The 21,689-nt window shown below is 40.5% G+C and overlaps 1 protein-coding gene across 2 annotated transcripts in view; it reads right to left on the reverse strand.

Moving 5' to 3' along the window:
• FTO (FTO alpha-ketoglutarate dependent dioxygenase) overlaps positions 1 to 21,689 on the reverse strand; it is a 209,695-nt gene that overhangs the window by 186,002 nt on the left and 2,004 nt on the right. For both annotated transcript variants that reach the window (XM_072117657.1, XM_072117658.1), the window contains exon 2: positions 788 to 865. In XM_072117657.1, coding sequence (XP_071973758.1) covers positions 788 to 865 — 78 coding nt within the window. The remainder of the gene's footprint in view (positions 1 to 787; positions 866 to 21,689) is intronic.

Below are 21,689 nucleotides of genomic sequence, written 5' to 3' on the forward strand. Positions count from 1 at the left end.
ATATAAAATAATATGGACACAGAACATATCAGACTCATAAACACTTGGTAGATGCTGCTCACCCATAACTCCTGGAGTTCCCATAAAAAAGTGTCTGACTGACTCTTTCATAAAAACAATTAATAATAATTTGGATTACAGGCAGTCCCCGGGTTATGTACAAGATAGGGTCTGGAGGTTTGTTCTTAAGTTGAATTTGTATGTAAGTCGAAACTGTATATTTTATAATTGTAGATCCAGTCAAAAAATTTTTTGGCCCCAGTGACAATTGGAGTTTAAACATTTTTTTGCTGTAATGGGACCAAGGATTATTCATAAAGCTTCATTAGAGACACCTTACAGCTGATTATTGCAATATGGGACTATAGTAAAGCACTCAGAGAGCTTCACCAGAGGTCAGAGGGGTCTGTAACTATGAGTTGTCTGTAAGTCAGGTGTCCTTAAGTAGGGGACCGCCTGTAGTTAGGATTCCTAAAAAAAAAAAAAAAGATAGCTAGGATAGATCTGGCATAATTGTTATTGTAATGGACAGCTGCCACCTGCTGCAGACTGTCAGCCTTCCAATGAGTCCATCTCCATTTAAGAAATGGAAATGCAAAATGTATGTAGGAGAACATAAAATAACTACAGAGATGCTCTACTCTTTTATCCCTACATACTGTAACTACTCCATGCTACACCTGGCCTATCAGCAACTAAAGCATCTTACTCTTCTGTGATGCCACTGAGTGTTTCATGGGATATTCCAGTATGAGGCATTTAGGACGGTTCCCCAGGTGATACATACCAACTCGTGGAAGCCATCATCCTTCGGTGTAAGATATTGCAGACGTACATCACCGAGTTGTTGAAGAAGTTTTTGTTTCTTAAAAAACATGTAAATTCAATTATTAGAATATTAATAATAAATTCACGTATCTAATATTTGGGCTAATAATAATTGAAACACGAAAGGTTTCTATACAGGGCAGAGCAGTAGACACTTCTTTTGCCACCATATGCTACGATATTCTGTAGTGCTCTAGATTTATCCCAGTGGCTGATACTGAATGGTGAGACTATTGCACCTTCAGACTGCCTGGTCTTTCCCTATGAGTTCATTCTATCTAAAAGTTAGCTTACTTTGTGCCATAGTTTTGGCACATAATTCTGATGCATTATAAAGAGAGCCCCCTTAAACCACCCACGCTCTCAGGTAGGGTATGAAATGTCCTTTCTAGTTTGCGCTTTAACAAGTGACATCTAGCCAAATTACCTAAAAACCTCCAAAAAAACCTTTTTATTGCCCGTATCTCTGTTTCTGTATATCAATAAACCTATTAACAAATTCTTATTTTTAATATGACAGCTAAAGTTAGTTTCTAGGTACTATAGAAAACAACACAACACCAGCATCATCTAAGCTTGACTCATCTCAGGCAAATAGTAACAGTTTGAAAGATAATTTTATAGGTAGATTGTTGAGATTTCATAGAAGAGTGCGAATTCTAGACATTTAAAGGGAACCTGCCATCAGGAAGGCCAATTTCACTTGGTGACAGGTTTCAGTAACCTCTGGCATGTTGATTATAAAAATGCCTTTGTTGTGCATCTGAATAATTCAACTGCTTTTTTATTGTTTCTTTGTGGTAAGTCTCAGAGGGCAAGGAGAAAGAACGAGGGCACGAGAAATCGTGGAGACTTTCGAAGAGACTTGTGCCACGTGAACTGGACATCCCCCCTCCCTCCCCAGGACCTACACACTGCTGGTAGGGAAATAAATGATTAAACAACACTCCAATCATTCAGAAGCACAACAAAGGCATATCTGAAAGTGACATGACAGAACCAATCATCATGTAAAAATTACTTTCCTGATGACAGGTTCCCTTTAATACTCTACTTGAGGGGTGTAGTTTTTAGGAGTAAAATCTCACAACAATGTCCCTTTAAGTCATAGCTTGCACCGGTTTCCCTTATCAGTCACAGTATAGGAAGCCTCCTAGTCCTAGAAGTCTGCTGTCACCCATCACATACACCACACATAATGCCCCTGCCCACAACTGATGTAATGAAAGGGGTGATATGGAAAAGCATTGCTGATGAACTTTCTTGACTAAAATGATACAGCAATTATTTTGTCATTTTCTAATGAATTGTGGCTACACCATAAGTTCATAGTATTTTTTTTAGAGGAGTGAGAAGTGTACATTTATTTTTAACACAATTTTTTTACTTCACTTTTTTTTCCATTGTGAATACGGTGCATGCTTCCAGCTTTTACAAAGCAAAAAAAGCTAAAAACAACAACCCACTTAGAATATTTCCTGATCACTAATTCTACATATGCCTATGTAAACCTAAAGGACTATTAAGGAGGAGATATTTAACTCCAGCTCTGAGATAAACACTGGTCATCCATTACTAAACCTCTCCAAGTAAGTGTTCACACCAGGCTGCCCCCTGTAATAAACAACTCGGCAGCGCTGTTCCCACACTATCATGCATATGCACAGAGTCATTATCAGATATCATTCAGACTATTCAAGCACAAGAACATTTAACCTCTAGTGCTCTGAGAAGAAGTAATGTGTTTCCACGTGCAGTGACCCTGAGTGGTAGTGGAAGTGTTAAGTCACACTCCCGCAATACTGCACTATAGATAATGAAACGCGACGCTCATTTCCTGTCCGAATCTTCCATCCTGTAATTCTAAAAATTATTTTCCCGCAAAAAATAAACTTTCTAATCCGTAACATTTATCTCTGATGCATATAATGCTTACACTACTGAGATGTAAAGACTGTAATCTCTTTAGCCCTTTCGTAGCATATTCAAAAGATCACAATTTTTCTGTGATTTCCCAGATGCATCATGTACTCCCGCAGCTGGATGTGTGTTTTTTTAGATTCTAAGATGCTTGATCAAGAGAAGTATTTACATAGCCCCAGTATGTAAAAGACTGAATTGAAGGCAGCAAGTACAATTAGTAAAATGCAGCAAAAGATTTTCTCATATCTTCTCTCCTATTTTGCAAACCCATTACAATTGCTTGTACACAACGAAACAGTAAGGCCTCATGCAGACAAACCTTTGGGGGCCATTGATACGGCAAGACAATTTGCAGTAGCATCACGGCTCCCACAGAGGTCTATGGCACCCGGTCACAATTCGTTGAGTGCACACAGTCGGGTGGCAGCACAGAAAAATATAGGACATAAGTGCAATATCCCATACACCATTAATGGAAAGGGGAGGGGTGAGGAGCGCTTAGCCCATCTCTCTCCTGCACCCGGCTGGATATTCGCCCGGGTATATGTTTGTGTGCATGAGGCCTTAAGGCGAAACTTCACGTACAATTTTACACTAGAGCAAGGTCGTTTTGCCAATCTATTTCTGAAGTAAGGTTTTGATTATCTTCAATTTGTTTAATTTACAAACTGCCCAGTCACACAGTAATCTGTCACACTCATCTCATGCCCTGCCTCAGTTCTCTTGGCTTACAATTAAACTTTCTAGTGGAAAAGCTGCTCCAAATTACCAGTGATCCTGACGCCCAAGTCTACACCACCCTTCTAGCACTCAACACAGTTCAAAGGTAGGCAAGGCCACATACCTAGCCATTTGCCTGGCACTTTCTGGGGCATTATCTTCCCCTCCCAGTTACTAGCCAGTCACCGGTAGCACCATTCACCTCAGCCAGTGATTATATATTTGCCTACAGACTGGTGGGGAACCCGAGCAGCACCTATAGGCTGGTACAGTCTCTCAGATTACTAAACTCCCCCCCCCCCCAAAAATAAAGAATGCAAGAATCTTAAGTGGATCCTTATTAGCGATCATGACAGTGTGATGTTCTTTTTAAAGGCTATGGACACATATGTGTGTGTAAAATCAATAAACATATATTGTACCAATGTCACTTAAGCAAAATAAGATGCATTTAGTTGTTATGTGCACCCAGCTTTTCTTGTCACGCATCCATAAATCACCATTTCCAAGTAACGGCTTCTTCTATATTAAGAGGTTTAGTTGTGGGGCATTTTCTAGCACTGTTCACATGTTCTATTTGTGTCTTATGTGAAAGTGCCAGATCTGCCTCCCCTACCTTTATCCACACTGCATAGCTTCAATGTCAACAGATAATGTAAGAACATCTTGCCCATTCCCCTGTGTTAGGCTACATGCACACAACCGTCGTGGGGACGTATATGTATACGTCCCGATAGAAGGCATAAGCACACTAGTGGCACTGTACACGAGAAAAAGATAGATGTTCTATCTTTTTCAGTCTGTATGGCCGTGCACCCCCCATCTCTTATGGTGAGGGGAGGGGTAAGTAGCGCTCTCCGGTCCTCCTCTGCTGCACGCCAACGTTAGCTACGGTCTACGAGTAAGAGATATTTACTACAAGATCTCAATGCTAGACATAGACAAGAGGAAAAGACTAAGCAGTGAGTCTTACACCATGAGGTAAAGGGGGAAGCAGTAGTGTGCTGTATCAGACTGAGCTGTCTGCTGTGAGATGAGAGCGGGAGGGACATGACTGAGCTGCAGGAGTAGAGAGCGAGGAAGTTGGTTATAGTCACAGAGACATACAGCCGTATATGGCTGTGAACAGCCATACATGCAAACTGCCTGACTCAAAGGGTAAGAAATGTTGAATGCATTCCTATTGATAAAATTATTACATTCATTTTCTAACTACAATAGCAAGAAGGAAAAAAAATTGGTTATGGTGTACAAAAACCTCTGCCTGGGTTTTCGTGATAGCTGGATAGTATTTTTCATAAACAAACACCCAAACTAAAATGCCACACAAAATATCATAAAATAGAAATGGACTTAGTCACACAATCTAGTTTTCACTATGGGAAACATTTATCAAAAAGTTTGTAAAAAAAAAAAAATTCCAAAAGTCTCATGTTTCATGGACAGACAAGACCCAGTGATACCATAAAAACATCTTTTTTTCTCATATGCAAATAAGAAAGCTTAGGGTTCTGATCCATTTTCTGGGATCGGTATGGCACACTCCATCCTTACTGCATTTTCAGGTGTTAAGGAGGTCGCACTGGTTTCGGACGCCATCTTGACTACTGTCCGCCATCTTAGATACAGCGGCCATGTTCCCTGACAATTGTCAACATGTTACATAAAATGAAGTTTGAATCATGACATTAACTTGACAATGGTCAGGGAACATGGCCGCTGTATCTAAGATGGCGGACAGTAGTCAAGATGGCGTCCGAAACCAGTGCGACCTCCTTAACACAGGCAATTGTCTTCCATTGTTCATGGAGATAACACTGATGAACAAAACTCTGAGTTCTGATAAGTCCATATTCAGACAACCAAACTCCTCTGCATGTAATAATAACTACAGTAAGTGTTTAGTGGCCGATTTCTACTATGGACTTGAAGAAGAAGTCACAATTCCCTATTTCAAATATCAATTCACATCTAGACCAGTATAATGCAGATATGTTATGTGATAAGTATCTTTACCCAGAGATATTATACACATAGATGGATATGTAATAGATAGATAGATATAATACACAGTTTTAGGATCGGGATTTCTTTATGCCACTGATGTCAATAAATAAGAGTGTGGGTGAAATGAGGCATTGCAGGTATTAAGCAGCGGTTAGGTAACTAGCCGCCTGGTAAGTGGGTTAAAGTCCCCCTGGCCCTGCTTTACTTCTCGCAGAATGTGAAGTTAGTCACGATCCTCTACACCTCTGGTGTGTGGAGGCAGCGCAGTTAGTGGCAGCTTCCTGCTAATTATTACATCAAATCAGCTCCATTAACAGGTCTGTGCTGTGAGAAGGGCATGTCACAGAGGCCCTAAACACCTCGCAGAATGGAGACGAATACATTAGCTCACGCCCTTTGCCCAATTACACAAACTTCCTGATGGAGAAGCAGAAATGGACAAATAGGTAAATCCAGGAGGCCATCTGCAGGATTGTAAGGACACCTACAGGTCTCCTCCAGATTACACACACAATACAAACATCATGTGTTACTTCAGGGGATGTCCTCTCACTGCAGGGTGTGATCATCACACGTTACACATTGTGCTGCAGGTCAAACTGCTGGGGATGGCCTAAGGGTACGCTGTGTTCACAATGTAATACATATACTAGCACAGGTACCCCTGCTGGCAGACTACAACTCCTCTCATTTACATAATCATTTTCTCTAAATAGAAGATGTAACCACCTGACAGGTAAAGAGAAGTCTTCTGACATGGATTAAAGAGAACCTGCAAATTAATCTACCCAAAGTAAATACATCATTAAAAACTAGGATTAAAAAGCATTACCCTTAGGCCTAAATGGTTCCTTTCTACGTCTGCAATCTTTCAAAAATCAGTTTGTAAACTTGATGTGAGTCCATCACACCAAGTGAGTGCTGCATAGTAAATTTTACTTGCATTGCCCTGCTTCCTTGTTTCTGATAGACAGACTATGATATTCTGTTGTTACATCATTAAACACTTAAAGTCACATCTGCAACATCTACCCGTGTATGTATCTGATCGCATGATATCACAGCAGTCTCCATGGAGGATGGGGAGGAGTATAAGTACATGGACGTTGCTATGATATAATGTGATCAGATATATGCATGGTGTACAGTTTGCTAATGTTAGGAGGCTAAAGGGCCTGTGATAATATCACTCTGGTCACATGACATGTAGAAAAGAGACATGGGACATGGGGAAGAGTAGATAAGAAGGGGGTGGCCAAGCCTTCTCTGATGCCAGGTAATATAATAAAAGTTGATTTATGTAAGGGAGACAATATTCAGCTAAAAGAAGGGTGTCAGTTAGTTAATAGGGCACTATGGGAACCTGTCACTAGCTGTATATGTGAAAATGTGGTGACAGGTTCTCTTTAATTAACCATTCTGCAGCAGCTATCGTTAAATGGGTGTTCCCATGAAGTTTTTTTTAAATATACTCAGGATAACAAATAACACATTCTCTTATTCACTGTTATTAACAAAAATAAAGCATTTCCCAGACATAATTCCAAACTGTCTTTATCAGTCCTGAAGTATACTATTTTGGTTGCCCCTAGACCCTGGATCTTCTGAGTTTGGATCTTGTTCTTCTGTCTGACGCTGCACTGAGTTGCTCTCTGCCTCTAGCCCCCACCCCCAAGTGTGCTCAGGGGCACGGTGTGCGTTATATATATATATATATACACACATATACATATATAAAATCATATACTAGAACAAAAAGCCAGTTCTCTTCCTAAAGCAAACTCCCTCGTCTTGCATTGAACAAGTGACTATGAAAGGTTAACCTGTGGACTTGTTTCAGGTTCACTAAGCATCTGAGTAATGTTTATACCATAAGTTATAGACCAGCTGTAAGAGACATATGAAAATACATCAGGAACCATTAGAACTTTCTGGGCATTCCTGAAATGAATATAAGGGGTTAGCTTTAGTGGGTGACATGACAAACAGAAACATCCACACAAAACACTACTTGAATTGTTATGTTGTGTGTGATCTAAGACTGAACTGTGAGACTACCTACCACTTTAATGCTTGATGTCCCACTTTTCAGCAGGAAGGTTGCTATATGGTCAGAGGTTGCACTACCTTTTTTGGTACAGTAAAAATACTCTTCTTAGCATTTCTGAGGAGTATTTTTAGGCAAGGAAGAGTTTGGAATTTGTAGCAATATGGCGACTGCACACAAATGTGCCATGGAAACACTGGTCAGATCCCAATAACTGAGCACAGTTCACTGGACTCCTATTGTAACAGTGGTGTTGCTGTTTGGCTGGCAGACAGGGAGTCTTAGCATCATATTTCTCTATGATGCAAAGACTACTGTCCAGTGCACAGTGCTTAGACAGGGGATGGGTGGACATTCCAGGCAGGAGGAAGTTGTCAGATTGGAGTGCGCCTGCCTCTGTAAACAAATGGGCACGGCACTGACGGACGGCAGTGGAGGAATGGGAGTGCAGGAGAAGGTATAAGTTTGTTAGTTTTTTTTTTTTTTGCAGCACCTTGCAGGCTACCTGAGGATTTTTTAGTAAACTCGGACAACCCCTTTAAGTCAATGATAATCCTAACCATAGCAAAACGTGGTCACTCTTGTAACAATGCACCTGAAGCTTTTGCGTTCATTTTCAAGTAAAATGAACTGACCCCTGAGGAAGTCGTCCGGGTGACGACGAAACGCGTGGGGAAATTTACCTCGTCGCCAGCCTCACCTCCGCCTGCTGACCAGCCATGCAGTAGCTATCTATCTATCCTCACTGACATGACTCAGGAACATCTTGCAGTACCGACACACTTTGTGGGATAGCCCATCCTTTATCAGTATAGCACTTTGTTGAAGCACTTGCACTTTGTATTTTTTGCTTATTGTTGAGGAGATATTACCTTGTACTTATAATTATTTGGTTGCTGCTTGAGTCTGTGCCTGGATATTTTATATATGTGTACCCAATTTCATACTGCCACTATATCTGGAGGTTGGCTGCTTGACACTATTCAGTGTTGGAGAGAGGAGGTATACGGGTCACCCTCACATGGGTCCCCGGCCTGTTTCGTTTGTACATTTTGTGTTTTAGATGTTTTTAGATGTATATGGAGTTTGTGATGTTTGTCTTCTTATTTTTCAATAAAGAATGTTGTATATATCTTCAGATTTATATTTGATTGGCCGTTTGTTGTGCACTGCTTTAGCTTTGTCATTTCATTCATTTTTAAGTACAATGAAAATGCACCTTGAATTTGTGCTATGCCCGGGTCGGGACCAGCATATGTTCTGCTGGAGAGGTGGCGTGAGGTGTGCTGCTCATCCATAGGGATGTTTGGCTGTAATTATGGGAAAAGATAGAGCATGCTCTATGGTATGGTACGGTGGCACTGTTGCCATAGGTATCTGTGTGGAAGGATATCCAGCAGCAAATTTTGCAACCAGATAAATGTCTTCACATTGTTCAAGTGAAAGGGGCTTAAGAAAATTCATCACTGAGAACCCAGTGGATAGGGTCTAACTTGTTTTGTGGGAAAATCCCTTTAAGACAGGTGAGATTCCCAGAGGGTGTGCCTTCCTATTTATGCCATAACCCATGTGCCATGTATACATTTGTTTATTTCAAGATTCTTTTGGATTTCTATATTTTCCAGCGGTTTATTCGATTCTCTTCACTAACAACACATAGAAGAATACTCACTGCTGCTGTGCAGTGCACAACATCCATCCGCAGAACACAATTGTCGCAATGTGTCGCTTTATATTGCAGAGAAGTAAAACCCATGCATTACACATCAAGTATGCAGGACTTTGTTTTGTTACAATGAATGCCATCCGAGCAGACTGCGACTTTAAACATCCAGCTTTATTGACTCAATAGAATCAATGGATTTTCATCCCGATTGTCTGTGTGTTTTTATATCACAGAGTGACAGGGCCTGAATAATTCATCTTTTCTGCTACAAAATGTCATTACTTCAAGTTAAGACTTCTATAAGATTCTGTTAGTAGACAGCGCATGCGATATGGTGTCACTGGGATATTTGATCCAATTCCTTGTATGTCACGATGCTCAGGAAGACAGCAGACTGAGAAGAGACAGAGGAGTGTGTCAGATGTCTGGACAGATCAGGAGCACTAGCTTATTACCGCACTCACGCCTTGTATATCTGACATACTAAATCTCTGACAGTCCCTTCACTCAAATCAAATTATTTTGCTTGGAAGCCAAAACTGGGGAGGATGTTTTACTCCCCGCAGCTCGCAGAACTCACTGGTTACTGCTTTCATGTACACTACCTTAAAATGAATAAGTATGCTGTCACCAGAGGAAGAGATCTGTATACAGTATATCAGATCTGCACCGCTTTTGTCAAGGCCTGGTTGTGTCTATTGTGTGCTTTACCCATCCATTCTCTACACAAATTATTCACAGAGAGCCCGAGCGATGGGTAGAGGTTCTGAAGAAAAGGCCATGTTTCTGGAAGATGAAAAGAAATGAATACACAAGTGCTACCTACCCTGCAGAATACCATCACATAACCAAGAGTCTGTTCTACTCCACCATGCTAGTGTGATTTTATATCAGTTTAAATATTGGGAGTTTTTGGTATTAGGTTTCTCTTTTTATTAGGATGACAAAAAAAAAATTACAAAAAGTATGAATTAGGGTTACTAGTAATTCCGCTTCCATGAAGTCCACCATGACGGCCAGTGGAGGTTGGCCCCTTGACCCCTGTAGGACAGCAAACCGATAAAAGGTAAAAAACTTAAAACCTCTAGGCTAGACAGCAAGTGTATTATCATTAAAAAATCATGTACATAAACACATTTTGAGTGGAAATACTAGGGCCATCATGTTGGAGTTCATGGAAAGAGATTACTGGCAAGGCTAATTCATAATTTCCATACTATCCCCATGACGCCCACCTTCTGCACTATGGTGGGATTGTTGCCTGTAGCACTTTATGTCTAAAGGCCAGGTCCTTTAAATTTTGAAGGTCCAATCATGTGCTTTATGAACATTTTTGGGCAGGACCAGGTTGCTGCTTACAGATTTGCGGAATGGAAGAAAACCCTTTTTCTGCCCAGGAGGCAACTGTAACTCCAATTGAGCTTTAAAAAGAAACGGTATTATCAGCTTCTTAAGTCTGTAACATTCAAATATTGTAGATTTTAGCCATCTTGCATTAGTGGCTTTAGAAGCTTCCTTCCGGCAATTTTTACTTCCAAATAATATAAAGAGATTATTAGATTCCCTCCATGAAGCTGTAACATCTAGAACTGCTTGTCTCACATCGAAGGAAAGCCCTTTACTTTCCTGTACAGAAAAAACATTATCAAAGAAGGGGGGATAATTTCTTGATCTTGGTGGAACTGAGATACTACTTTTGGGAGGAAGCCTAGGTCTAATCCTGGAATGATGATGGCCAACAGGAAGAGCACTTTAAGAGAAAGATGTTTAACGGAAATGCCATCAATATGTACAAAGGGCAGCTCAGAAAGAAACCTACACTGAGGGGAAGGAGATTTCTTGTTGATGGACAATGGACGATCTGGAAACTGACTTGAAGAATCTTGAAATCCACGGATCTGCAAGAGGAGTATCAAATCTTAGGAAGAAAAATCTTCCCAATTGCCAGAGGTTCACTCTTCAATTTCTGCAAAACTTTTACAGTTAGACCCAGGAGAGGAAAAGCATAAACCAGATGGAACTCCCAACTGTGACTCAGGGCGTCTACTCCAAGGGGAAATCTAGAGTTTTTAAGGAGAAGAAATGAGAGGTCTTTTGTTCTTCTTGGTCACAAAAATATCCACCTAAAGGTAGCCCCATATTCATAACAGCTCCTGGAAAACCTCCTGATCTAGACACAAATGGTTGGTGCCATGTGATGACAGCGGAGAAAATCCTTTTGATTTTCCATTACCTTTAGATAAAAATCTGAAAACAGCTTTTTCTTCTGCACACCAAAATATCATATGGGTGATTTGAACAAGCTACCTTGATCTTTAAGCCCCTTATTTTCTAAGTATGCAACTGTTCTAATAGAAACATATATGCTCTTTAGTCTGTAAGAGGATGTATCACTTCCCAAACTGCTTGCACATCTCTCAGGATGGAGGATTCTCTCCTTACTTCAGGAGTCCAAGTAGCCCAGACCTCAGATCATGCTGTGATAGACCTGAATCAAACTTGCCGGCATCCTACGTTACTGCATCCCGCTCCGCTACCTCACCTCCAGTCAGCTGACCAGAAGAATGCGTAACTGATGTTAAAATCTTTACATTGAAGTCAATGGCAGACACTGGTTCCAACTATCAGTTACTACATCAGATAATTTAGATGGTTAGAGAAATAGATATAGTTAATATATATATGTATATACATATAGATAGATTATAGATAAATGTGAGAAATATAGATGGAAAGATAGTAGTGTAGGTTGTGTGTGACAGGAACATCTGGGGATTATTTATCAACCGTAGATAAATAACAGAAATTCTGATCATAATGTGAACTTAGCCTTACTGTACTTGTCACTTATTAGGATCTTTTTTTCTCATTAAAATGTTAAAAAAAAAAAAAGAATGATACAGCTTCATGGAGCAATATGTTTCAGAACACAAAGAATGCACTGCAAGTGATCGTATCGTAGATGTCTTCAGCACCACAGCAGGAGTTAATTCAGGAAGGCTAAAGTCTTTGATTCCCATTTTACACGGCTATTGATTCATATGTGACAGTACAACCTTGCAATGACTTAATCCCCTGTTATCTCCAATAGATGACTTTACTTTCTGTCCAAGAGCAAAAAAAATGTCATGTCCTCCTTACACAGGAACATACAAGTCTCCTGCACTGCTGGAGCGGGCAGTCAATGACTATGCCTGGGGCATCTCTTCTCCCTTGTTCAGCAGATGAGCCATTTACCCTTTACCAGAGGGTAACTTAGTGGCAAATATAGTGTTTAAGAAGTACAGATGAGAATGATGTGCCCTAAGGTGGCTTGGAGTCATGTTTGCTATAATGAAGCTATGACCCATGTCAAGGCCAGATTACATCTGGACGCTATTAAAGGGATTGTTATCACATAGGTAAAAGCTCTAAACTATAAATATATGCTCTAGGTGCAGAAATATGAGGAAACACTTATCTCATTATTACTGTATTTAACTATTTAACAGTAGATAATTCTGCTAGATGAGCAATGATTCAAGGAATTACTCATTTACAGTAATGCGGAAAAAGAAAAAAATAGGAGATTGAAGTGCTCCTTGTTTTGTGGCACTTGCTAAGTGCATTTTTTTTCTCCCACACTTTATAAAGTATATCTGAGGAACCAAGGGGAGGAGCAGACCAGTAAAAATACTCAAGAGCAGTTATGGCCTGAGCATAACTACGTCAGGTGAGCAGGTTTATTTTGGATACAACTATCTATACCAAACAGTGTTACCTATGAGCGTTCCTCCAGATTTTTCCTAGTCATGTACAGTAATAACATAACAAAGGGGGGGTTGTACCAAGTTTTATTGTTATCCCGTATATCAGATATAGGATAAAAATCAGATATAAAGGAATCTGACAGCTGGGACCACAACCAATCAGGAAATGGGTGGTCCTCTTCTCAATAATTTTTGAAGTGGGGAGGATGAGCATGCGTACTGTTACATTCATGGTTTATGTCACAGCCAAACACAGCACACGGCTATCTCATAGATCAGAATTGGGCAATTAATTTTTCCATGGGCCCACATGGGTAATTGGCAGGGTTTTAGAGGGCCGGACTAATAAACTTAACGCATAAATAATAACCCCATCTCTCATTACACCCCATTCATAATGTTCTCTCTCTTATAATTCCCCTTCTCATTAGGCCCCTGTTTATAGTGCCCCCTCTCCCTATGCTCCACTTTATAGTGCCCCCTCTCCCTCTGCTCCACTTTATAGTGCCCCCTCTCCCTCTGCTCCACTTTATAGTTCCCCCTCTCCCTATGCTCCACTTTATAGTTCCCCCTCTCCCTATGCTCCACTTTATAGTGCCCCCTCTCCCTATGCTCCACTTTATAGTGCCCCCTCTCCCTATGCTCCACTTTATAGTGCCCCCTCTCCCTCTGCTCCACTTTATAGTGCCCCCTCTCCCTCTGCTCCACTTTATAGTTCCCCCTCTCCCTATGCTCCACTTTATAGTGCCCCCTCTCCCTATGCTCCACTTTATAGTGCCCCCTCTCCCTATGCTCCACTTTATAGTGCCCCCTCTCCCTATGCTCCACTTTATAGTGCCCCCTCTCCTTTGTCCCTCATTCCATCCTTCCTTTATACGGCAGTGCAGGGTTTTTTTTTTTTTAAACTCACTATCCTCTGCAGTAAGGAGCCTGGCGCCAATGACGCTGTGTCATCATTGTGCTGATGTGCATAGAGGCAGAACAGAAAGTGTAATAGCAAGGCACAAGCAGTCAGACTCGGACTCCCTGCATGCCGGCTAAGTATTTTTGACCAGCTCACATGACTGCCTGCCACGGTCGCAGGGGATGCGACCTTGGTTGTGGCGGACATTCATGTGGGCCATTAAAAAATACTTTGGCCGGTTGTGGCATGAGGCTGCGTGGTGCCTGGCTCTGTCACAGATGGGATGTCATAGACCAGTGGTGGCGAACCTATGGCACGGGTGCCAGAGGTGGCACTCAGAGCTCTTTCTGTGGGCACTCAGGCCATCACCAGAGATGACTCCAGGTATCTCCCTGCAGTCCCAGAGAGCCAAGGACTTGCTGTGCACAGAGCTATTTTCAAATGACAGGACTACCTGGGACAACTGGAGGAGAGGGAAGGTGTGGACAGATCTGGATTATCATTGAAGCTCCTGCTCCGGTCCTGACAATTCTTCCTGTTTATGGGACCCTGGAGCGAAGCTACAATGATCATCCAAATTTCTTCTATTTTCTGCTTTATTGGTGTCCTCAGGGTGCAATTATGAATGAAAGATGTGACAGAGCAGGGAGTATAAATCGTGAAGCAAATTTCTATGTTGGCACTATGCGATAAATAAGTGGGTCTTGGTTGTAATTTGGGCACTCCGTCTCTAAAAGGTTCACCATCGCTGTCATAGACTATCCCATAGTATTGAATTGAGCTGCAGGACACATACTCAAACATCAATAAATAAATGTCATTTTCCTGATCGGTAGAGGTCCTAGATAATAAAACTTGGTAATAACCCCTTTTATGAAGTGTATTGTATGTTCTGTTCTCTATTCTTCACTTTAATAAAATGGCTAAAATCTGCATATAGCCTTGATCAAAAGTTTTCCCCCATATTTTGCATACAGCTCCTTAGCAGAGTTATGGTTGTAGTGTGACTGAAGAATGGGACTACATTGGGTTTTAACTAGAGATGAGCGAGCACTAAAATGAACAAACTTTTTCCGATGCTCGAGTGCTCGTATCGAATAACGAACCCCATTGAAGTCAATGGGAGACTCGAGCATTTTTCAAGTGGACCAAGGCTCTGAAATAAAATGTGTCATTTTATTGAGAAATAAGTCAGTCAGTCCTGTTTGTTTGTTTTTTTTATTCAATGGAATATTCGTGGAACTTCAAAAAGGAGAATGACCCGTGTTAAACATCTGCAATAGTATGTGAAGAACAATATGTGTGAAGAATCTTCACATACTATTGTGAAGAACACCCTTCGGCATTAATGTCCTCTGATAAGTTAGCAGATGAACGGAAACATCTGCAACGTGTTCTTCACTGTGTTCTTCACTTAAATGATCCTGTGTTCACTGTTTTCACTGTTTTCACTGTGTTCTTCACTGTGTTTCCTTAAGTAAAAGCTCGATCTTGGGCAGGTGAAATACTCGCTCGGGTGGACGATTATGCTCGCTCATCTCTAGTTTTAACCCCTTAAGGTCTAAGCCATTTTAGGGCCTTAGAACCTGGCCTGATTTTTTTAAATCTGCCCTTTGTCATTTATAACAATTTAAAATGTCCAGGGCATTTTAAGATTTACTCGTCACACATAGTACTTCAAATTAATAGAAACATTTTGAGGATATCTTTTTTGTTTAGTTCTGAAAAAAAACTGCAATTTGGGAAAAACTTCTAAAAATTATTCATTTTCAAAGTTCTAAATTTTTAGAGGCTGCTCTTTAGTGACTGAGAGGCCTAAATAACATTAAAACCCCTTAAATTATGCCATTTTACAAACTACACCCATCAATGTGTAAAAAATCTACTTTAATAAGTGTGTTAACCCTGTAGATGTTTCACAGGGGTTAAAACAAAATGGAGCTGTAATTTAACCCCTTCGCGTCTATGCCATTTTAGACCTTCAGGACCAGGCCTGATTTTTTAAATTTGCCCTGTGTCATTATAGGTGGTTATAACTTTGTGACGCTTTAACATATCCAGGGGATTTTGAGATTGTTTTACCGTCACACATTGTACTTCAAAGTAATAGAAAAATTTTGATGATATCTTTTGTGTTTAGTTATGAATAAAATTGAAATTTGGCTAAAATTTCTGAAAATTTTTCATTTTCAAAGTTCAAAATTTTCTGCTTTTCAGGCAGATAGTCATAGCACCCAAGTAACTTTATAACTAACATTTCCCGAATGTCTGCTTTATATTGGCGCAGGGTTTTATGCATCTTCTCTCTTTTCTAGGTTGTTAGGAGGTTCAGAATTTTGGGTGCAATTTTTCTCATTTTTATGAAAATCGCCAAAACCCTTATTTAGAGGCACATGCTCAGGTCTAAGTGACTTTGAGAGGCCTAAACAGCAGTAAAACCCCATGTATCACGCCATTTTAGAAACTACACCCCTCAATGTGTAAAAAATCAATTTTAAGAAGTATGTTAACCCTTTAGATGCTTCACAGTGGTTAAAACAAAATGGAGGTCTAATTTACAAGCTGTCATTTTTTTTAGACAATATATTAATTTTGGCCAAAAATTAAACGTCACAAAGTATTAAATGACAAAAAACTCCACAAAGTTTGATACCCAATTTCTCCCGAGTATAAGGATGCCCCATATGTGGTGGTGACTGCTGTACGGCCGCACGGCCGGGCATAGAAGGGAAGCTGCGCCATTCAGAACAGATCTGCAATGTCACATCTTACAGGCTATAAAATGTTTATTTTTTTGTAATTTGGACATATGGGGGATTATTTTTTTTGTGGATGAAATCCACTTTTCAGGGACATCATTTACGGTGGGGCTCAATAGCCAATAATCAGATTTTATTAACTCTTTCTTGGTGGTGGTTAAAAAAATCAATTCTTGTTTATGGTTTTTAGCATTTTTTTCGCCGGACGTTCACCATACCATAAAAATAATGTGTTATCTTTATTCTACGGGTCATCACGATTACAGCGATACCCCATTTATATGGCTTTTTTATGGTTAACTTGTTTTGCAGAATATAGAACTAATTTTGTGAGAAATTTGCTTGTTTTTGCTTGCCGTGTAACAATGGGCAGAACATTTATATTTTTTGGTTTACAGAGTTGGTTTATAGCTTATTTTTTGCGGGACAAGCTGTACTTATTCTTGGTATCATGTCGGGGTAAATTTTACTTTTTGATTACTTTTTATGCGCTTTTTATGAGGTCAGATGTGAAAATTTCATAATTTTTGCACGTTTTTTTGTGTTTTTTTTTACGCCGTTCACCGTACGGGTTCAGTGACGATTTTATTCTATTGTACGGGTTGTAACGGACGTTGTGATGCCCAATATGTTGTGTTTTTTTTTGTGATTTTCACTTTTTTATGTTTTATTGTATTATTGCATGGGATGGGACTTCAAGGGACTTTTATTCTTTTTTTAATAATTTTTTTTAATTGCACTTTTTTTTTTTAACTTTTTTTTACTGTTTTATTTTGTCCCAGGGTGGGACATGAACAAGTGATCATTTGATCACTTGTTCATTGTAATATACTGCAATACTAATGTATTGCAGCATATTACATAGCATTCTGCATAGGCTGATATCAGCACTGTTAGGATCGTGCTGTAAGCACGATCCTAACAGGCTTCTAGTGAAGGCAACCCTGGGGGCCTTATCGGGCTTCAGGGTTGCCATGGCAACGATCGGCACCTCCGTGCCATGCACGGAGGGTGCCGATCGTCGCGGCGATTCACTATAGACGCTGCGGTCACAATGACCGCGGCGTCTATAGGGTTAAACAGCCGGGATCGCGATAGTCGCGATCCTGGCTGTTACTGCGGGATCCCGGCTACCGCGTACCGCCGGGATCCCGCGGCGATCGCCCGGGCTCAGCTTCTGAGCCCGGGTGATCGCCATGACGTGATACTACGTCAAGGTGCGGGAACGACCCGCATCCTATGACGTAGTATCACGTCAGGGTGCGGGAAGGGGTTAAAAGCTATAATTTTTTTTAGACAATGCATTAATTTTGGCCATAAAGTAAACCATCAAAAAGTATTAAATGACGAAATACTCCACAAAGAGTGATCATTTGATTTGACTGCAGCATATTACATACTCAGCCTATGCATTCTACATAGGCTGACATTAGCGCTATTAGATTCTGCACTAAGCACAATCCTAACAGGCTTCTACTGAAGGCAGATCTGGGGTCCTTCATCGGACCTCAGGGCTGCCATGGCAACAATCAGCACGGCAGGGCACGGAAAGCCCTATTGAAGCCACAGTCAGCATGGCGTCTATAGGGTTAAACAGGTGGGATTGCGACACTATTGTTACTATCGCATACTGCCGGGATCCCACCTCAGGGATAGTTACATTCCAGCTACTAACATTGGAATTGTTATGAGGGGGGGAGGTGCATACAGTAATGAGCACAGGGCCCCCTCCATCTGTTCTGCTGCCATATTAAGAATAATATGACAAAATATAAAATTTTCCATGGAAAAATTGTGGATAAGTGGCCAACCCCTTTAAATCTGCAAGCAGTAGGTTAGTAATAGAGTGACAGGGATAGAAATCATAACTTTAGGATTAGTAATTTACTATAAGTAGATGCAAGGTGAAATATTTGATGATTGATGACTTATCATCGAGAATAAACGGACTGGACAAGTTAAAGCATTAACTGTATTAAACAGTTGGTGTGCATTGTCATATTCTACGTGCATCTGCATGTAACATTATTAGGTTTCCACATGCTGCTATTATCTAGCATTTTTACTTCAGGTTTGGAGAATTAAAACAGCAGAAAGGAATTTTTTAAAAAAACTGTTAAAATCTGCACCATAAGAAAAATCGTATGATATCCCAGAAAATTGTACATAGAACAATCCCAGGTTTTATTCATCAGAACACAAAGAAATACATTATAAAAAAACGAGGTCAACCACAGGACTATGCGCTTCCAAAATGTTATTGACAGCAAGGCAAGTAGAAATCCCAAGGGGGTGGAGATCAATACCTCGTTTCAGTGTTACAAGCGCCTGCACATATGAAGTATATACCTTTACCGCCACAAATAACACATAATAATTATTATGGAAGCCGGAGATAAATGGTCGCCTCCAGGTAACAGCTCTGATTAGATGAGGGGAAAGGTGACCAAAATCTACTTCACAAATGCATTAAAGCAGCAATATTATTAGTGTATATTTATGACCCTGTTATCGCAACAGCAGAAAGGGACGTGTCAGCAGGCACTATATTTCCTAGGACATGGCACATGCGCTATATCGTGGCTCCTGATGCAGGAGGCCAGGAACCACTCAACCAAATGAGGACTTTGGATGAGGACTTTGTTACAAAGGGATTGTATCACTTCACAAGTACATAATACTAGATAGTCACTAACATATTCCCTGTTCATATGGTAATGTCACAGTTTTACCAGTGGTGACATAAGTGGTCAGATTTACCCATAAAAAAACCTAATAAATAGCTTGATGCTCCAAAGTTCATGGGGACCCCAACACAGTGGTTGGAGGCAGAAGATGATCTCTGACTAGTTGTGTAAATAAGTGGGATACATGCTGGCTCCCTATGTGCTTTGCACAATCCTCTTAAGCAATGGTTGCTTACAAAAATTGCTGGGACTAGGGGGCAATCTGTGTATTTGTATTAGCAAATGGTTTAGTGATAGAGAGCAGAGGGTCTTCATAAATGGTACATACTCAGATTGAGTTAAAGTTACCAGTGGGGTGCCATACTTGGCCCCCTTATTTTAATATTTATATTAAAGGAAACCTACCATTTCAAATGGTAGGTGTAAGCTGTAAACACCGAGCACCAGCTCAGGGTGAGCTGGTGCCGGTGCTTAGTTTCGTTAGTGTTAAAAACGCGGTATCGCGGTTTTAACACTTTTTAAACTTTATAGCAGAAACTGCTTAGGCGCTGCGTGCGCACGATCGTGTGCGCGTCTACATAGGAAATGCCTCAGGCATTGCGCGCGCACAGTCGAGCGCAGCGACGAAGCAGCTTCTGCTATAAAGTTTAAAAAGTGTTAAAACCGCGATACCGCGGTTTTAACACTAACGAAACTAAGCACTGGCACCAGCTCCCCCTGAGCTGGTGCTCGGTGTTTACAGCTTACACCGACCATTTGAAATGGTAGGTTTCCTTTAATGACATTGTAGAGGATTTACATAATACAATTTCAATATTTCCAGATGATACTAAGCTCTGTAAAGTAATTCATAGAGAGGATACTAGTATAATGCTGCCGAGGGATCTGTGGAAACTGGAGGCTTGGGGTGACAAATGCCAAATGAGGTGGATAAATGTAAGGCTATTCCCTTGGGCTGAGGAAATGAAAATTTTAATTATGTTTTAAATGGAAAACTTATTTGCAAAACTGATAAAGAAAAAGATTTGGGGGTATTGGTGGATGGTATGACCTATGTTGTGCATTATCCTTATATAAGGGAATAACAACAAGGGATATAGAATAATGAAAACATTAAAGAAACATCCAGATGAATGACAGGACTCAAGGCTTCCAAGGCCCATAGCATCACTCCTGTGATGTCCAGGCCACCTTCCACCTTGCCTACTTGCAAGTGCACTCCAAAAAAAGAACATTCCTGGTCATCTACATGACATAAACAAAATGTTACTCATCTGATCAGACTACTTTTCTACACTGTCCATTTGCAATGGTTACAAATAGAAAAGACCCATTGCTATTGTCTGTGGGACATCAACGGGGACCACTGAACCTTCAAATGTGGACATCTAATTATATAAGTGATAATAAGGGAACTACTCCATGTGTTGATATGAGGGGAGCTTATCCGTCCTCCATGTAGCCTGGAGCCTTGTGAGGGCTTCCAGGAATGATGATCAAAGGCTTCAATAGACATAGTGAAAAAATCTATATACATCAATGTAGCAGTATAAGGAATCATCCTGTTGTACATTTAGAATGCAGGGAAAATAAACGAGAAGCCTAAAGGGGACCCATAATTCAGACTGTACAGAGAAAGCTGTAAGAAAATGGCACAAACCATTAGGAATCTTTTTCCCAGCTTCCCAATAACATACAATTTATCTCACCTCATATAGCCATAAAAATATGAATAAAGTTACGACCTTATGAAGGTGAGGACTATTAAATGGAAATGCTAAACAGCTGTAGAGCTGTAATTGGAAATACATATGCATTTTGACCAAGCCCCCTCCCACCTGTGTTTTGGATGTGTTTAAAAAACATGGCAAAAACACCATGTGTGAATGGGCCCAACAGGGTAGGCATGAAATGAGGGGTCTCCACAGGGCCTGATGCAGCCATAGAGAGCTACTTGAGTACCATTGCACCATCTTTCTTTACATTGGCAGTTCTATATGCTGATGTCTTTAGCCTATTCAGGGGGTCCCTGTGAATAATTTATTAGTGTGAGGGGTACACAGTATATAATATTTCAAGGGGTCCCTGTGCATAATTTATTAGTGTGAGGGGTACACAGTATATAATATTTCAAGGGGTCCCTGTGCATAATTTATTAGTGTGAGCTGGGGCACAGTGTATAATTATTCAGGGACCCTGTGCATAATTTATTAGTGTGAGGGGTACACAGTATATAATAATTCAGGGGGGCCGGTGTGCATAATTTATTAGTGTGAGGGGTACACAGTATATAATATTTCAAGGGGTCCCTGTGCATAATTTATTAGTGTGAGGGATACACAGTATATAATAATTCAGGGGGACCGGTGTGCATAATTTATTAGTGTGAGGGGTACACA

The sequence above is a fragment of the Engystomops pustulosus genome, chromosome 7, assembly GCF_040894005.1.
Source record: "Engystomops pustulosus chromosome 7, aEngPut4.maternal, whole genome shotgun sequence".
In the NCBI taxonomy this organism is placed as follows: Eukaryota; Metazoa; Chordata; class Amphibia; order Anura; family Leptodactylidae; genus Engystomops; species Engystomops pustulosus.